Source organism: Camelus ferus, chromosome 1 (assembly GCF_009834535.1).
Source record: "Camelus ferus isolate YT-003-E chromosome 1, BCGSAC_Cfer_1.0, whole genome shotgun sequence".
In the NCBI taxonomy this organism is placed as follows: Eukaryota; Metazoa; Chordata; class Mammalia; order Artiodactyla; family Camelidae; genus Camelus; species Camelus ferus.
The window spans coordinates 103,783,892-103,801,178 of NC_045696.1; the positions used below are offsets into that span (position 1 = coordinate 103,783,892).

A 17,287-nucleotide genomic window follows, 5' to 3' on the forward strand; every position below is an offset into this window, starting at 1 on the left:
TCCCTCACTCTCTGCTCAGTTTCCATTAAGCATTTTTCTCTAAGGTGTTGAGAAGGAACAAAAATATGAGCTTTGGAGTCAGGCAGCCCTGGGTTGGGATCCTGGCTCTGTCTGGATGTGGGAGCTTCTCAAAATCACTATACAACGTGGACAGTGAAAGCTACTTCCTAAGATCGTTGGGAAAGGACTGAACAAAAGAGCCCATGTAAAGAACGTGGCCAAATACCACGCAGTCAACAAATGTGATGCTTCCTGTGGGTGGGCAGAGCAGAATGCTTCCAACACTGATTTATCATGAGATCAGGCCTATCCAAAGTACTAAATGATAACAAGACGTCCATCTCTTTTATTCTGCTTTTTTTTTAATGTCATATTCCATTTGAGTCCTAAGCATGTAAGCAGGTACCAGGAAATGTAAACAAGTAAGGAAACAGAAATATACTGAATGAATCGTATGTGAAGCAATGCTGTGACTCACGCAGGTGACATAGCTGCTTGGCTGCACAAAAGAAATTAACATCAAAACGTTTAAAAAGAGACAACATAGGAATAAGCTATTTTAATCGAGCAAAAACACATTTATATTCATTAGTTCTAAAAATAAAATTAGACTTTTCCAACCCTTAACATCTGCATTTAATAATATCTTCTAACCAAAATACAGATGCTAAAACAGCAAATTACATTATATCTTGTACAGCATACAGTATGTTCACTGTTAACACTTACTTTAATTCTAGTTGGTCGTTATGTACTCAATGCATAAACATCACTTATAATAAAATTTTCACAATGAACAAAAAAAGTGACAAGGCTGTCTTAAAATGTCTCTGCTATAAATTGTATAGAATATACAGAATTACAAAGTCAAGTATTTTTTATCAAAATATACACCCCTCCCTGAAACTAACACAAGCTATCAACATTTGAAACGAATAATACAATTATAGAAAATATTTGCAAAATTATTTTTTCATGTATAAATATTCTGCCATATTTACTTTGGTCTAGAATTATCAGCATACAAGTCCACTTAAAAAATACCCACATGTAAGGGCTGGGAGACATCACTACATGTAATAATTTTACATTTGGAGTTACCTCAAATCAAAATGACTCAAATACACAGTCATTCTCCTTGACTCATAATCCTAATTGAGATAAAACAAATTAGTAGATCACAGGATTGCTTATTCAGTTTTCTAATTATCAATTCAAAAATGATTTTCATAAGCCCTTTGCAACTATCTGTTTAACAAAACCCAAATGAAGAGTGCAGGTGTACATATATACAACATATAAAATAAAGTTGAATTCATTTGCATTTTCCTGTATTATATAATACTGTTTGTAAGTGAAAGTAGCTGAACAAAAGGTAAATGCAGATACAATGTTGGGGTTACTTAACAGCAAAGTACAACAGTATAAAAATGTCAGCTTTGATCATGTCCTTTTCTGGGTGTTTAAATGCTTTCTTGCCCACCCCAATCCATATTAGGTCTTCTTCATGGAGACATCACAACACTTGAAGAAAGAAACTGGAGTCCTTTGAGCTACTTCTTCACAATGGTAACCTGGCAACCTTGGGTTTCCATCTATTAAATCCCATGAACGTGAATGGCTGCAGGTCATCCTTGAACCGGGTTCCAGATTCTGTTCATACTGGTGATCAAAGGGGTAAGAATGCTTTCTCTCCCCCTTCTATTCTGGCAGTTTAAAGAGTAAGAATTATGAATTCCAGCTTCCCAGGAACCTAGTCCACATGATGGAATATCCTATAGGGTAATTAGATTTTGAGGGTAGTGTTGACAGTGTGGATTAGCATAAAAGAGCATTAAAAAAAAAAAAAAACAGAAGTGGGTTTTCAGCAAGGGGGCTAGGTGACTACAAACATGAAGCCAAGGCATCTGGCTTGTGGATATATTTCTGAGTCACACAGGGAAGTGATGGAAACTTGTCACTCCATGTTCTATTCCCCCACCCCCGCCAAGGACAAAGCTCTGTTTGAGGCAAGGAAGGTCATCATTTAAGTCATTAATGGGTGGGGTAGGGGTGTGTGTTTCTGTTGTCCTTTTTTTTTTTTTTTTTTTACTAGTATATACTCCTGCTGCATAATCTCCAAGAAGGCTGACATTTGTAGGGAGCAGGCTGTCGCTTCCACGTGCCTGGGAATTCACCACTGTATGCATGCCTTGCGCTACATTTCCTGGACACTCCTTCAGTGGAATGGGAGGTGTCCAGTTTTACTTGAACCCTTGAGCCTGGTTAAGTCTGTCTGGAAAGACCTCCACCTCCATGGAGATGTGATGAATGGAAGACTGCAGGGAGTTTCAGAAGAATTCGACCTTTCTTCATTTTCTGAAGTGAGGCCACTAAAAATAATTTATAGCACAGCACGCGTAACCGCAGGTAAATTCTGGGAAGGCTCTCCCCCACAGATAAGGCATGACCCATGTTTTCTGGGACTTGAGTAGACCAGTTCCAGTAACAGCTCGTCCATAATGTCAAAAGAACAGCATTCCGCAGCACACACATGCTCTGAAGTCATACTCGAAATGCTTGCTACTGAATTTTACATCAGTCCTCATTATTTGTGGATCTATTGCTCATCCTTCTAATTCTCTACAGGGGACCTGGACAGTTAGAAGTTACAGTGACTTATATATGTATTTTACAAGGCTTGTGTTGCAGAAAAGTATTTCTAGATAATGTATGAATGTCCTACTTCGGTTACTCATTTCACACATATTTTCAGCTATACTATTAAGTATTTCATATGTATCCATTAATTTAAACGATTTTTTAATAGTGCAGAAGCTGGATGGGGGTAATAACTGTCATAGCTCACTTACCTTCTAACATATTTATGAAGATGACATTTTCACAATCTCTAACCCTTATTTTCTCCAGTGACTAAAGACAGTTCAGCAGCCAGCTCTTATAAGCACTTACAAGAAAGTTTTAAATTAGGCTAAAATTAAACCCTTTTCTGTCCCCGCTGGTAGAAATACCACAGCTGAGAACTTCATAGACTTTCACAAGATACTTGGGATATTGGAAGATTCCGGTATTTTGTTTTTGTGCACTTTGCATGAAGTTAATGCTAAAACCCAAAGTAGATATTAGGATCCTTTTTCTGGAATTTTCGCAAATGAGATTTTGTTACATTCCATTCCTTCATGACTGTTATGTGAACAAAACTAAACAAAAACAAAGATAACAGCTAACTAAAAAAACAAACAAAAAAACCCAAACCCACCAACTTCCAAGTTAGGTTTTTGAAGATTTTTCTAAGTGTCGCCATTCAAAGGACATTGTCAACAACAGTTTGTACATTATCCTTTTGGTCACTGTCTTCTGAATCAACGAAATGTGGATTCTCCATTGAGTTTTCGTGGCCCGTGTCGCCTTCTGTTTTCTCCTGCTGACTTGGGCTTTTGAATGAGTGTTTCTTCTGGTGCATCCCCAGGGCAGCAGCTGTCTTGCAAATCTTGGGACACTGGAAGCAGGCATAGCCCTTCCCATTGTGCTCCCGAATATGCCTCTGCTCGTGATTCCGTTTCGTGGAGAGATACAAAAAACTCTGAAAGCAGATCTGACAGTGGTAGCGCTTTTCGCCAGTGTGGATCCTTTCGTGGATTTTGAGGGTCTCGTTCAGCGTGAAGGCCTTATTGCAGTACTGACAGATGAACTCCTTCACGCCCAGGTGGATGCGCTCGTGTTTCTGCAAGTTGCCTTGCACGGAGAAGCACCGCCCACACGTCTTGCACTCATAGGGCTTCTCGCCCGTGTGACACCTCATGTGCATCTTGAGGGTGGAGGGGCTCTGGAACGGCTTGGCGCAGAGCTCGCACGTGTAAGGCCTGGCCGTGAGATGCCGGTGGGGCCTGCCTTGGTTCCCGGCCCCCGAGGCTTTGTCCCCGTCGCAGAGTTCGCACTGCAACTTGGGCATCTCTTTATTTTCTTCCTCCTCGAGGGCCTTCTCCTGGGGGGCCCTCCCCACAGCGCAGTCCAGTTCCGCCGGGTATTTGCACTTACCGCTTGGGCTCCGGTGCTCATGCTCCTTCCTCCAGTTGGCTTTCCTCATTTTTCTCAACTGCCTGGACTTCTTTTTGGGTTTGTAGTTGTAGTAAGGGCGCCACGGTTTGTCCGTGGAGTCCTGGTCACTGGCGTCGTCGAACATCTCGCTCATCTCCACACACTCGGACTGGCAGAGCCCGAGCGGGCTATCTCCGTTGGTCTCCTGGTCACTCTCTTGTGGCAGAGTCTCCTCCTGCGTTTGGTACTTGGGTCTCCTCCCTCTCTTATAGAACAATTTTGATCCTAGGATGTGCCTCTTCACAATGGCCTCATTCCCAATTTTCACCGTTATTTGGCAGAGGGGCGCGACGTTGCTGTTGGTGGAGGTTCCGGGGAGAGCAGGCTTTGCGATGTAAGTTTCAATCTTACTGGATTCTTTAATGATGCTTGTGGTTTTGCTCAAGGACCCTCCAGGATCAGCCACGTATTTGGACTCCTCTGGTGTTTCTCCCCTGTTACACAGTATGGTTTTCTTTTTCTCCTTCATACTCTTGGGTCTGCTGATGACCCTCCCCACTCTGTCTGGCTCGGGTCTGCTGTCGTCTTTTGGGGTCTGACTCACAGCCGGGTCTGGAGGGGCCCTGGGGAGGTGGCCGGTGGTGGCAGCGACTGTGTTGCTGTGCATTATCACCGAGGAAAACTGGCTGCTGTGCACAATGACCGAGGGGGCCGAGCCACTGTAGCTGATCACAGAGGTGGAGTTCTCACTGCCATTACTCACCGACAAAATGGGGGCCTCCCCTGCCGGGCCATCAGAACTGACGGCGTTCTCAGTGGAAGAAACTGACACCTCTGGTGAATAAAAGTTACCATCCGCATCGACTTTCAGCTTCCCCCGCTCTCTCCATTTGGTACCCTCTGCGTTCCGCACACTGGCGGGAGTGGGAACTGCATCCTGATGTGCTGGTGTTTCCAAAGGGATGGCTGGACTGTTGGTCAAGGTGTTTACACTGTCTTGGAAATTCAGAGCAGGTAATTCAGAGCCGTGTGGATTCTGAATAACATAGGGACCAGGGGCAGATTCATTCATCTGACTGTTTTCTTGCGTGTTTTCATAGGAAGAATGTCGGTAGCTCTTGTAAGGAGCCCTCTTGCATTTCATTGGCAGGAGCCTATAAAGTTTATACGGATAGACACTAGGCTTCAAGCCGCCGTTTGCTGTTTTTTTACTGATGGAAAGTCTGTGATCGATGGCATGGAAAGACTTCTGGTGGTTTTTCAGTATATAGTAGGTCATGAAAGTTTCAAGGCAGAAAATGCACTGATAGCGCCTCTCTCCTGTGTGCCAAATCTCGTGTCTTGTCCTGTACTCGGCCAATGCAAATACTTTGTTGCAGTAATGGCAAGGATACGTTCTTCTCCATGAGTGAACATTCGCATGTCTGCGGAGGCTGGATAAAGTCACATAGCTACGTTTGCATACAACACAGCTGTACAGCATCTGCCCGTTAACAAATTTAACCATGTGGTCTGTTTCTGGCAAGGTGCTCCCGGCACTGGAAAATTCACCAATCCTGTTTTCAGACAATAAAGGTTCTGGACCTGTGAAGGAACTTCCGTTCTGCCCAATGGTGGGGTAGTTTTCTAAAAAGCGCGGATTCCCTCCAGGAACGGGCATATGGCTGGACCGCATGCAGATCTGCTCGTGCCGGTCCAGTCTGTTGAGGGTGCTGAACTGTTTGTTGCAGTACTTGCACACTAAGGGCTCCTGGGTCGGCTTGTGAAGCTGCATGTGGGCGCTGAGCAAAGTGCTACTGTCAAAAGATTTGGAACAACAGCTACAATTGTAAACGAGAGGCGGAACCTCCGCGGCCGGCGGCCCGGGGACGTCAGAGGATTTATTTTCCTCTTCCCTGGGAAAACGGACATCTCCTTCGCTGGTGCTGGGAGATTTTGAACGGGAAAGACTTGCAGCGGGCTGAGGACTTCCTTCTTGATTCCCCTCCGAGCTGGCTGCTGGAAGGGGTGGTATATTTTCGGGAGCTGAGTCTGAATCCTGGGGTACAGGGAGGGTCTTTGGCTTTCGGCATGTTTTCGGTTTTGCTGCAGGGGCCTCGCAATTTTCTTTAGCCGTTTTCCCAGGCGAACTGCTGTCGTGTTCACGTCCAGGCTGACTTCTGTAAGTCCTCGGCCACGGAGGACACGGCGTATGAGTGCTCGGCGAGGGTGCGGACAGGCTCCACCTCGTGGCAGACATCAGTCCTCTCCAGGCAAAGGCTCGTGGTTCTCATGGAGTCGGAGACCTTTTTGAAACTTGCCCTCAAGTCCAGTGGAGAAAACATGTTATTACTATTTTCTGTCTCAATGATGGAAAAGGCATTTGTGATCCTTGGCCCATTTGTGATGGCTGGCTCTTCATGCCTTTTTTCATTTTTTTCTTCTTTAACCACTCCTTTTTCAGTAATGCAGAAGACATAGGGACCTGGGGAATTTGAGAAGTTGCGATCTGTAAGCTCTTCCAAGAAGGATATTCCCAGCTTTTTTCCTGCAGCTGCAAGGTCAGTGACTGTTTCCTGTCTCTTGACGACGACTGTGGAGCTGTAGATATAATTAAGGATTTCTGTAAACACTTCAGCTTTGAGATCATCCAGCTCCAGAACGTGGCTGGAAATACAGATTGTATGGCTCCAAAAGATATTTTTGAAATAAAGGCTTGAAGCAGCCAGGACATTGCTGTGGGCTTTAAATTTGGTGTCTTCCACAATGATAGTGACATCACATAAAATGCCCCGAATGCGCTGCTCATTTAAGATGGAGAGCACTGTGTCGCTGTGAAAGTCGTCCTTGAGGTCCCTGGAAAGGGACATGACTGTCATCTGGAACAAGAGGAGAGAAATGGTCAGAGCCCCTTCCACAATTAGCTTCTTTACTTCCAGGCTATTTTCAATTTCTTTGAGAAACCTTTTTTTTTTTTTGTATGAAAATATAGGGTTTTGTTTTTTTTAAAAAAAATCTCATCCTGTTGTTGCTTCTAAGACTTGGACAAAGCTAAATCTTTATCTTGCCCCAGCCTGTTTCTCATACCATTGCTAAGAGTTGTTATAGTTGGAAATCCTCCCAGAATTTTTCTCCTTCTTTCTTCAAAGTTGTAGCTACATATGCATGTCCAAACTTAGGGGGAGAAGGTTTTCCCACCAGATGTTAAGGGTCTTATCATCGCTCAGGGCTGCTGCATTGAACTCTTAAGAGTGGGACAATACCATGGTCCCACCACAGGCCTCCTATTTCCAAAGACCACCCTGATGATCTGATCCAAACATAATTCATGAAGCAGAAAAATTATTTTTAAAAAGTTTCCGCTCATTAAGCAGTACCTGTGAGTAAAGGTACTGGCTGCTCAGGAAAGCAGTGAAAACTGAAGGAGCCATTCCTAATTTGTGGCTCTGAAGGGTCTCTCAGTGGAAAGGCTCAGTCTGCATGACCGAGTCTGACCACCAGGGGCACCCTGCCCCTCTGCGCCACCGGCCCTTGTGGGGACCCATCCCGTTCCTTCTGGTCTGATTTCCCTTTCATGATAGCCAAAGTAGAACAGGTTTTGTTTTGTTTTGTTTTTTTCTAACTGAAGTACCATCGGTTCCAATGTGTCGATTTCTGGTGTACAGCACAATGTCCCAGTCATGCATATACATACTAGACCAGGGATTTCAAAAAGAATTCACGGAGGTACTAAAGGCAAACAAATAGGAAACAAAATACAAAACCAGGAAAGTACGTTTCTGAGTTGCCATATAGCGTCTAGTCACAGGTTCCTATATTTGCACAGTTTAAAGGCACGGTGGATCTTGTTCTGGTCTGAGGAGCCCACCTTTGTGGTCCCCAGAGCCCAGTTGTCATCCCCTCTATGTCCTTGAATGAGCCTGGGATGGCCAGTGCCTACCCAGCAGCGTTCATGGTTACCCACAGTAAGAAATACACAGTACGTAGTGACCTAAGACAGTGGTGCAACTAAAACTTACCCTTACCATATGTGATGCAGTCTATTCTGTCCTATTATCTTTCATGTAAAAAAAACTGAAGTATAGCTGATTTACAGTTCGTGTTAGTTTCTGGTGTGCAGCACATGATTCAGTCATACATATATAAGCATACACATATATATGTGCATATATATATATATATATATACATATATATATATATATACACATATTCTTTTGCATTATAGGTTGTTACAAGATACTGAATATAGTTCCCTGTGCTATACAGTAGGACCTGTTGTTTGTTCTGTATATAGTAGTTTGTATCTACTAATCCCAAATTCCTAATTTATCTCTCTTCCCCTGCCCATTTTCCCCTTTGGTAACCATGTTTGTTTTCTATGTTTGTGAGTCTATCTCTGTTTTGTAAATTAACTTCATTTGTCTCAGTTTTTTTAGATTCCACATATAAGTGATATCACATGTTATTTGTCTTTGTCTGACGTAGTATGCTAATCTCTAGGTCCATCCATGTTGCTACAAATTGTCCTATTAGCTTTCATTTAAAAATGCTAACAGCAACTCACTAATTTTACTACACAATAATAGATCATCCCCTAACTTAAAATAAAACCCCAAACCCTCTCTGGTCTAAAAGACATACTACCCCGCTCTTCATCTAGTCTTTCTACCCCTCGTCCAGTGCTGTCGAGAAATCCGTATAGCTCATTGCCATTTCTTTAACTCCGTGGCAGTGTCTTCAAGCACGGGAGTATAACGTTTAGCTCGTGGCATTCATCACTTGGAACAACCTGATGGCCACATAAAGAATCTCTTTTTAACTTTTTGTAAAGTGATTATAAGCTGTGTCCAGTATGTTATTTAGTGTCCTTTACACAAGAATCCACTTGATAAATTCTTTTTATCTCACTCAGCCATTGGAAAAAGTGCATTCCTACTAACAAATTCTTCATTATTCTGATAACGAGAACAATGTACTTGCCATGCTTCTCTTTTAATTCTCAAGATGAGGCAGCGTAGAACTTTCATCATCAATTGTTGCAGCCACTGTGAGCCTGGGTTTCTGGTGTGACTACTGTCTCACTTTCTTTATTCAGTGATGGCTCCTCCCCTCTTGCTTTCCCTGCCTTTAACTGTTAACCTTCCATGAATCTTTTCTAGAGATGTGGGAAATTAAATCTATCAATAAAAATGGAATTAAATGAAAAGGAATCTGTATGGCTTCCTCTGTGCCCCCAAAGGGAGAAAGGGTCCCCCTGAACGGGCTGCAGGACTCCATCCTTCACTGGGTTATAGATCATAGCATATTTGGCTGATGCTTCTTTTGCCTTCCTTGAGGTCTCTCTGTCCTGGGTCCCCATAGGATCTACTTTCTCTCCTGACTCATACCTTCTTATCCTGCTTGGCTTCTCTGAAGCTCATACATTATTTCAGTTCTTTATCTGGCCTGACTGGACAGTCTCAGAACTGGCAAAACACACGCTATAACTCAAAAAAGTGGTTTCCAACTCGGCTTAGTTCTTTGCTGACATCACCTATTGTGTCTTCTGCTGCCAAACCCCTGCACCTCCCGGAACCTCCTCCTCCACAGCACTCTGAACCTTCCACTAGGTTCTGCTCTGTCTGGGGAATACAGTGTTTCATGGCAAGTTAATAAATACCCTAGGGTGTCAGATTATAATCCCTGCTTGCTTCTGTAGGCTTCTCTGATTCTTAGCTTGTTCAGTTAGGATGGTTAGAAAAAGACCAACTCAACCATATCTTAGTCATATTCACAGTTAGAACAACAAGTACAATAGGACATATCTTTATACATGTCATTAAAACACCCTCATAACTTTAGAACATCCAAGTACAACATCTTTCAGGGCAGTATCGACCACTGAATCACAGAAATCCTTAAAATATCAATTACTCAGCAGCACCTTACTTTGCCTTCTTGGCACACACACAAAAACGTCCTTGTATCAGTTTTATCCAGTAGATATGTTATTACCTAACACAGTGCCTGGAGCTGGAGATACCGAGGAGAGTAAGGCAAGTCTCTGCCCTCAGGGAGCTCAGCGTCGAGGGGAAGAAAGAGAACTGTCAACGAATAGCGGGCATCCACAAGGGCAGGCCTCATACTGAATGCACAGCATGTCAGAAGATGAAACGACAACTTAGTATTTACAGGGGCCCTGGAAGGCTTGGCATCAGTGAATAAATAACACAGGGGTGTGGGAAGGGCATTCTAAGCAGAAGGAACACCATAGGCAAAACAAACAATGGTAACGGAGGACACCGTACTCAGGGACTGGTGAGTGGGTCTGTGCAATGGCAGGGGAGGGTGTGTGCACAGCTCCGTCCCAGCGTCCTCAGCAAAGCTGGGCACACGGCAGGCCTCGGCGTCTCTCTGTTGGATGCGATGGGCAAGGAGCGGAAGTCAGCCCAGATCATACAGCACTCTAGAGGGCTCCCCACAGCAAGTTTTACGTTGCAAGTACCAGTTATCATGGAAAGTTAGAGTCAGATTTGAGTTAAAAAAAAGATCCCTCAGGATCACTTAGGTGGCAGGCTGCTCAAAGGATGAGAGAGGGAAGCAAGCTGGTTGCACATCAGCTAGTTAGGCCATCCTAGTGGTCCAGGTAAAAATTAACCCATCCACCCCAGACAGAGTGAGAGCCTGGGAAGGAGCAGGTGGCCCCATCCCCACCTAAGAAAGTGGGCGAGTTAGTATCTGAACTCAGAATTTATTTTAATTCCTTTGACCAATTTTTTTTTGTACTGAAATGCCATTTATTTTGTAAAGCTTCAGTATGCATTCTGAATTCTTTTTAAATTTTATTTTATTGAGTTATAGTCTTTCAAACTCCCAGTCTGTCCCTTCCCACCCCTCTCCCCCCAGCAACCACAAGTTTGTATTCTATGTCTATGAGCCCGTTTCTGTTTTGTATTTATGTTCATTTGTCTTTTTCTCTTTCTTTCTTTCTTTTCTTTTTAGATTCCACACATGAGCGATCTTATACAGTATTTTTCTTTTTCTTTATGGCTTACTTCACTTAGAATGACACTCTCCAGGGACATCCATGTTGCTGCATTATGTTGTCATTTTTATGGCTGACTACTATTCCATTGTATAAATATACCACATCTTCTTTATCCAGTTGACTGGTTTATTGAACAACTGCTAAGTGCAAGGCATCTGGCTAAGTGCTGTAGGAAGACAAGCGTTCATTTCTCCTTTGAACAGATGCTTACTGAACACCTACTTTAGGGCTTTGGGATAGTAGTTCCCAAACCTGGCTATGCATCAGAATCCCCTGTGAAACTTTAAAACAGTACAGATTTACAGACTCCCCCCTACAGATCCTGCCTCTGCAGAGACTGGTTTGGAACAGCCGAGGTAAGAGCCTGGAATCCATAATATTTTTATACTTGATTTAGTGAATAAGGAATACATTCATATGATAAATTCAAAAGGCACAATGAGTAAACCTTGAAAAGTCTCCTTCCCACTTGGTCTCAGAGGCTCTTCAGGTTTACTTTTATCAACCAGCCAGAGCTAGGCCTGGGGGCTGATACTAAAACCTAGTGCTGTTGGTGTTAGAGAAACAAAAATTCTGCCCCCAAGGGTTTGTGGAATAGCAGGGAAAATAGGATGTGTTCACGAACTGCTGTAAAACAAAGATGCCTGGTGGATGTGCTTCCTGGGAGAAGGTTCTGGGAGTTGGGGGGAGAGGCTTGGGAACAGGTGTGAGGGAAGGCAGAGCCCAGCAACACCTTGCAGGGAGATGTGGCACTGACTTTAGCAATGCAGATACAGACAAGGCTGAGGAAAAGGAAATTCAGTCAGAAAGAGGCACAGTCAAGGGGTTCATGCCCTCAAGAAGCTCATAATCTAGCAGTCAGTGGAACAGTTTAAAACAAAGACTCCAAATCTGCAAATGCAAATTGAAAAAGCAGTCGAAGCTGCAAATTAAAGTCATATTCTACATGTGCAAAGTGCAACCAAGGAATAAGTTCCAAGTCTGCAGCCCAGAGGGGACCCACCTGGAGGCCACGGGCACATCTGGTTCCCACAGGTTGGGTTTTTGAAGTCATGTTTTTGAAAAACTGAGCTGATGTTGAAAAACAGTAAGATTTAATATAAAAATCAATATATCTTTTCTTGAAAAAAAAGAAGACTGGGCAACGATGGGTTATTACCTGCCTAGCAACCGAGCAGCCGTGTCCCTGCGTCACAGTCACCTACATGCACGTGCTACCTGCCCACGTACCACTAAGCAGCTTCTCTCGGTAACAAGACCAGCCTGGCCACTTTCGTCAGTTTGGTTTGTGCAACTGATAAGAACATTAAAGCCAAATCACACTGGACCCACAGTTCTGATCAGATAAACTTACTTTAAGGATAACCCCCCAATTAAGATGTAAATGAGCTTGTGGGGGGGAGGCAGTCATTCTCACCAAAAATGTATTCTTTGACTTAAAAAAGTAAAGTGATTTTCTCCTCTGCAATATTTCCTCATAGAGAGTAACTGCATACAGAAGTCTCAGGAATTCCTGCCAGTGGACAGCCCACAACAGACTTCAGAAAAAGACACAAGTTGGGAAGCAGATGAGATAGAATTTACATGAAATTTTCTAAAATGTGTTCTAAAAAGCGAGTTTCGTGCAATACATTCACTCTTTTCAGTAGTACTGCTATGATGGAGTAAATAAGCATGGAAAAGGCTAACAAAAATGTTACACATGCAAAAATTTGGGTGAACCAGCATTTTAAAGAATAAACTAATTTGTGATTAGATAACTGTGGTCACCTGACTTATGTTACCATTTTTCTGAGTCTCTATTTTAGCTGCAATAGTTTTTAACATATATCTTCCAAACACATACATACACATATGTATATATCCACAAGCACGTACACATAAATGTATGACTATAAAAGTATATGAACATATGCTATATATATATTTTATAAGCACACAGGGTGGACATATAATTCAGCATCTGAAAAACAGGACACGAGAAAGAAAGGGGGTGCAATGAATAACTATGCAGGGAAACAGGTACACATTGGGAATGGACCCTGGGAAGTAAGAATAAATGATCATCCTGTATTTATATATATAAATATGTAAACAAAATAAACACCTCTAGATAAATTAAATATAAAATTCTGTATTGTAGCTATAATTATATACGGGTATATTTACATAAAATATACTTTATAAGTATGTAAAATGCTTTTAAGGCTTTTACAAATATATGATAATATATTCATACTTAATATAAATGCCATTGGGAAATGCTAGTTAATCAGCATATTTAGAATCTGCTGCTGCTTTTGTCTCCTGCCATATTCCAGCCTTATATGATAAATACACACATGTATCATGCAAAGATAGGCACTTAAATGAGATGCTTTTGGTGATTAAAATGACTTTTCTTCACCTACTTTCAGAATTAACTAGTTTTTAAAAAGTAAAATAAATCTGTGCTCATGGGAAAATACTCAAACAGTCCAGAAGTGCATTAGGGTACAAAGCAGAAGGCCCTCCTCCGTGCCAGCCTCCCTAGCCCCACATCAACACACTCACAACACGCACAGCACACGCACTCCCTATGTGGGTGCCCTTCCTCGTGCCTCGGGAAGATTTCCACACTCTGCATGAAACTCTGGAAGGAAAACTGTATTTCCTCTTGAGGTCCTCCTTTATCCTCGCCCCTAGGCTCCTCCGCCTGGCAATTCCCATAATTTACTCATCTCAGGTGCCACCTTATCTGGTCAGCCTCCCTCCTTTGGAGTTTCTAGTTTGGAATTTCTACTTTCTAGTTTGGGGTTCCTACCTTTTTTGTCACATGCAATATTATGCATTTGTTCACATTTTTATCTTCCCCTCTTTGCTCCTTGAGCACAGGGGCAACCTGGCTCATCCTGCACCCTCTGCACCCATCGGATATGGTGCAGTGTTAATACCGACAGTGAGCAGGGAGGCACTGGCTCCTCAGGCCCTGAGCAGCAAGTTGCTTAAATAACATACTGTGCTTAGAAAGATTCCTGATTGAAAACTTTAAAAAATTAGACCTAGATGAAGCCAAATTCTACTCTAGACAAAGCAAAATTACTAGGAAAATAAAAATCAATTCCTGTTCCTTTTTTTTTTTCTAGTTTCCTTCTAAACAGGCAGTTCTCGAAGTGTGTTTCATGGACCTCTGGGTCTCCCAAGCCCCTTTCAGCAGGTTCCTGAAGTTAAAATGATTTTCGTGACAACACTGAGATGTCATTTGCCTTTTTTTACTCTGCTGACGTGCATTAATGGTGCAAAAGCAAAGATGGGGAAACTGCTGGCCCCTTAGCAGGCATCAAGCCAGTAACACTTAGATGAAGGAGTAAAAATTATTTTCTATTAAATCTTAACCCTTGAATATGTATCTTTTTACTATTGTGTGAGAAAATGGGACGCACACATAAAACACTTCTGGTGGTATTGAGAAGTGATGACTGTCTTGAAAAAAAGCACTTAGCCTTGGGTGTTTCTTTGAGTTTTAAGTTGAACTAGTCAATTTTTTTCATGGAACACCATTTTTACTCAGAAAAAAATGACTGACAGACCCACCATGGTTATTCAGATACAGGTATCTGGACAAACATTTTCTTTGAAAATGAACTAAGCAAGTCTGTCATTTCAAGGGAATAGCCATTTTGTTGCCAGTAATAAAATCTGACTTTTGAGCGAAAAATAGAATTTTGGAAAACTTGTATCTACCACCATGACACTTCTCAATACATAATGACTGCTGCTCTAACCTACAAGAAAATGTTCAAAATCATTTTTTAAAAAACTATTTAAAATTATTTTACTCAATAAAATGAATCCTATATAAGCCTAAATGAACTAAAGACAAAATGAATGAAAGTGTGTTAAAATACAAAGCAGAAATATGAGGCGACAGAAGGAGAAACCAAGGGATAGAGAAACACAGACAGACACGCTCACAGGCACAGAGATGCACACACACACTATAGCCAACTTTTAATTATCTAAGCGTGAAATTATTACTATCTATCTTTTGAATTTGAGCATGGCTGGAAAACCATGTGGACCACCAGCCATTCCACACTACACTCAGGTGAAAATTGGCCCTTGATTTGCAGGGTTGCTGCCTATATTCTGTTGGTACAACTTATCATTGCTTAAATCCTTGTCTTCCAAGTCTCAAAGGTTAGCTTGGTCAGAATATTTTGTTTGCCCTTATGAGTCCAACCATTCATCTACTAAATTAGTCCTCTCCTCCTTATATCCTGGATACTGCTTTGGTTAACTCGTTCTGGGAGTGAACTTGAAAACAAGGGAAACAATTTTTGGCAATGATCTGATCAACTAATTCCCAGTATTTCTAGCTTAATTAAATATTCCATCCCCCTAGTTAGGGCAAGGCAACTCTACTGAAATATAGAGAAGTCAAAAAACTTAAAATCACAGTTTCCATAAAAATTCTAACTCTTACAATGTAAACAAAAAAATCTTGAAAAACCTCTTTAAGTTGTTTAACCAATGTAATTATTATACAGAACTTCATAGGGCTTGTCAATAAAATCTGATGTACTTTTATTAGCAAATCTTTAAGACACGACAGATGAAGAGTAGGGTAACCCTGCTCAGTCTGCATTCTTAGTGAGAACTAGAAGTCACCTACTTACGGCCACTCTCCAGGGCCAGACTGAATCCTATTTTCCTAGGTCTTCTGATCAGAGGAAAAGGCCAAGAGCCCTCTTGCTGCACCTCGGCCACTCAATTCCCAACGTACATAATGACGAACTGAATCAACAGAACAGACTTCTCCTCTCTACTGCAAGTCGTCTTCTATAAAAAGAAACTCAGAAATAAAGCCCAACTAAAAAAAGAACACACTGTATTAGGATACTGACCTGGAATCCTGCAAAAGTCAAACTCACTGTCCATTCTGGGCCAGCGCGGGGCCCATACTGAAGTGAAGTAAAATCTACTGTGTGGATCTGCTATTCTCTGCAGAAAGTGTTCTGACAAAGGACACTGCTTCAGTGATCCGGCTCCGCCATCCCACACACATCTTTGCGGTGCGTTTTCTCATAGTCATGTTGGGTGACTACGTCAGACCTCCTCACGTGACAGGGTGTTAGAAACACACGCATCAGATCTCGAAAACAGATTACAAAACAGAAGCCCTTTATAGAGTTCAGCTACGTCTAGGAAAAGGAAAATCCTCTTGATTTGCCTTCTAAATGCAGCCCGATAGGAGCAGAGAAGAGCTGCATTTATCAGACTTTAATGCAGTTAAGCTATCAGATTCGAGGAAGGGTAGGATGACAAGGGAAGTTTGTTTTTCATCTAAAATTCAGGTGGCTGGAAAGGCTAACACCAGGAAGCTGCTAAGGTACATTCAGCAGAGAGGGAGGTTGGCCTGTACCATCTTCCTTGAATATATTATTTTGAAAAGGTAAACATGTGGTCTCCAGACTTGTAGTTGCGTGCATGTAAGTTGTGAGAACAGCATTATCAGATTCACGATTGATGCAATGTGCCCAGTTAAATATTTCAGGTTGCTTGTTTAGAAAGATGAAAGGGAAAGGTCCTTGGTTTCTTTTTGCTTGTTTGTTTTCCTTTTTGAAATACAGCAGTGTTTAGGGTAGCTCCTGGGTTTATCTCAGGATCAAGCTTGCCAGGCCACCTGTCTGCTTAAGAAAGCTGGCAAATGGGCTTAGAGCATCTATCACTGAAACCCTGAAGGGCTGCGTCCGTTTCTTGCCTCAACCAAATTCCACTAACCTTTAGAGACGCTGACGTGGAAGGACATTTAAAATCTGAATGCTGTGGGGACCAGGACAGGTTTCTGTCCCCTGGAACACCGACTTTTAGGGATGAGCTTATCACCATGAGTGGATTCAAAAGCCAAATACCACTTTCTTAAAGGGCCAGCTGACTGAAAGGCCCTGTTCCTCTCAGCTAACTTCCTGTCAGGGAGGGTGAAGGAAGAACGGTTGTACATTCTGATTCTAAACAAGAATGAACCTCCGGCTTATTGCAAGACAGGTTATCCTAAGAAAGGACAGAAACCAACTGCTGTTCTGTTGTTAAACCATCAGAATTCACCTGCCATCGCGCCCTTGCTCTCCACCCCTGGTCCCCCTGCACCCCAGCTTTCAGGAGACTCCTGCAAGACAACGAATCACAGTTTGCATGGATTCTTTCTGGACGAATCAGAAACTCGGTAGAGAAGAGTGAACCAGGTAACGCACAGGAAAAG

At 42.4% G+C, this 17,287-nt stretch overlaps 1 protein-coding gene across 1 annotated transcript; it reads right to left on the reverse strand.

Moving 5' to 3' along the window:
- Positions 1–342: 342 nt before the first annotated feature.
- Positions 343–16,255, reverse strand: ZBTB38 (zinc finger and BTB domain containing 38). The gene is given in 3 exon segments (XM_014564195.2): positions 343–6,205; positions 6,207–6,896; positions 15,933–16,255. Coding segments are annotated over 2 exon segments (3,591 nt in total). The 5' UTR covers positions 15,933–16,255; the 3' UTR covers positions 343–3,304.
- Positions 16,256–17,287: the final 1,032 nt, after the last annotated feature.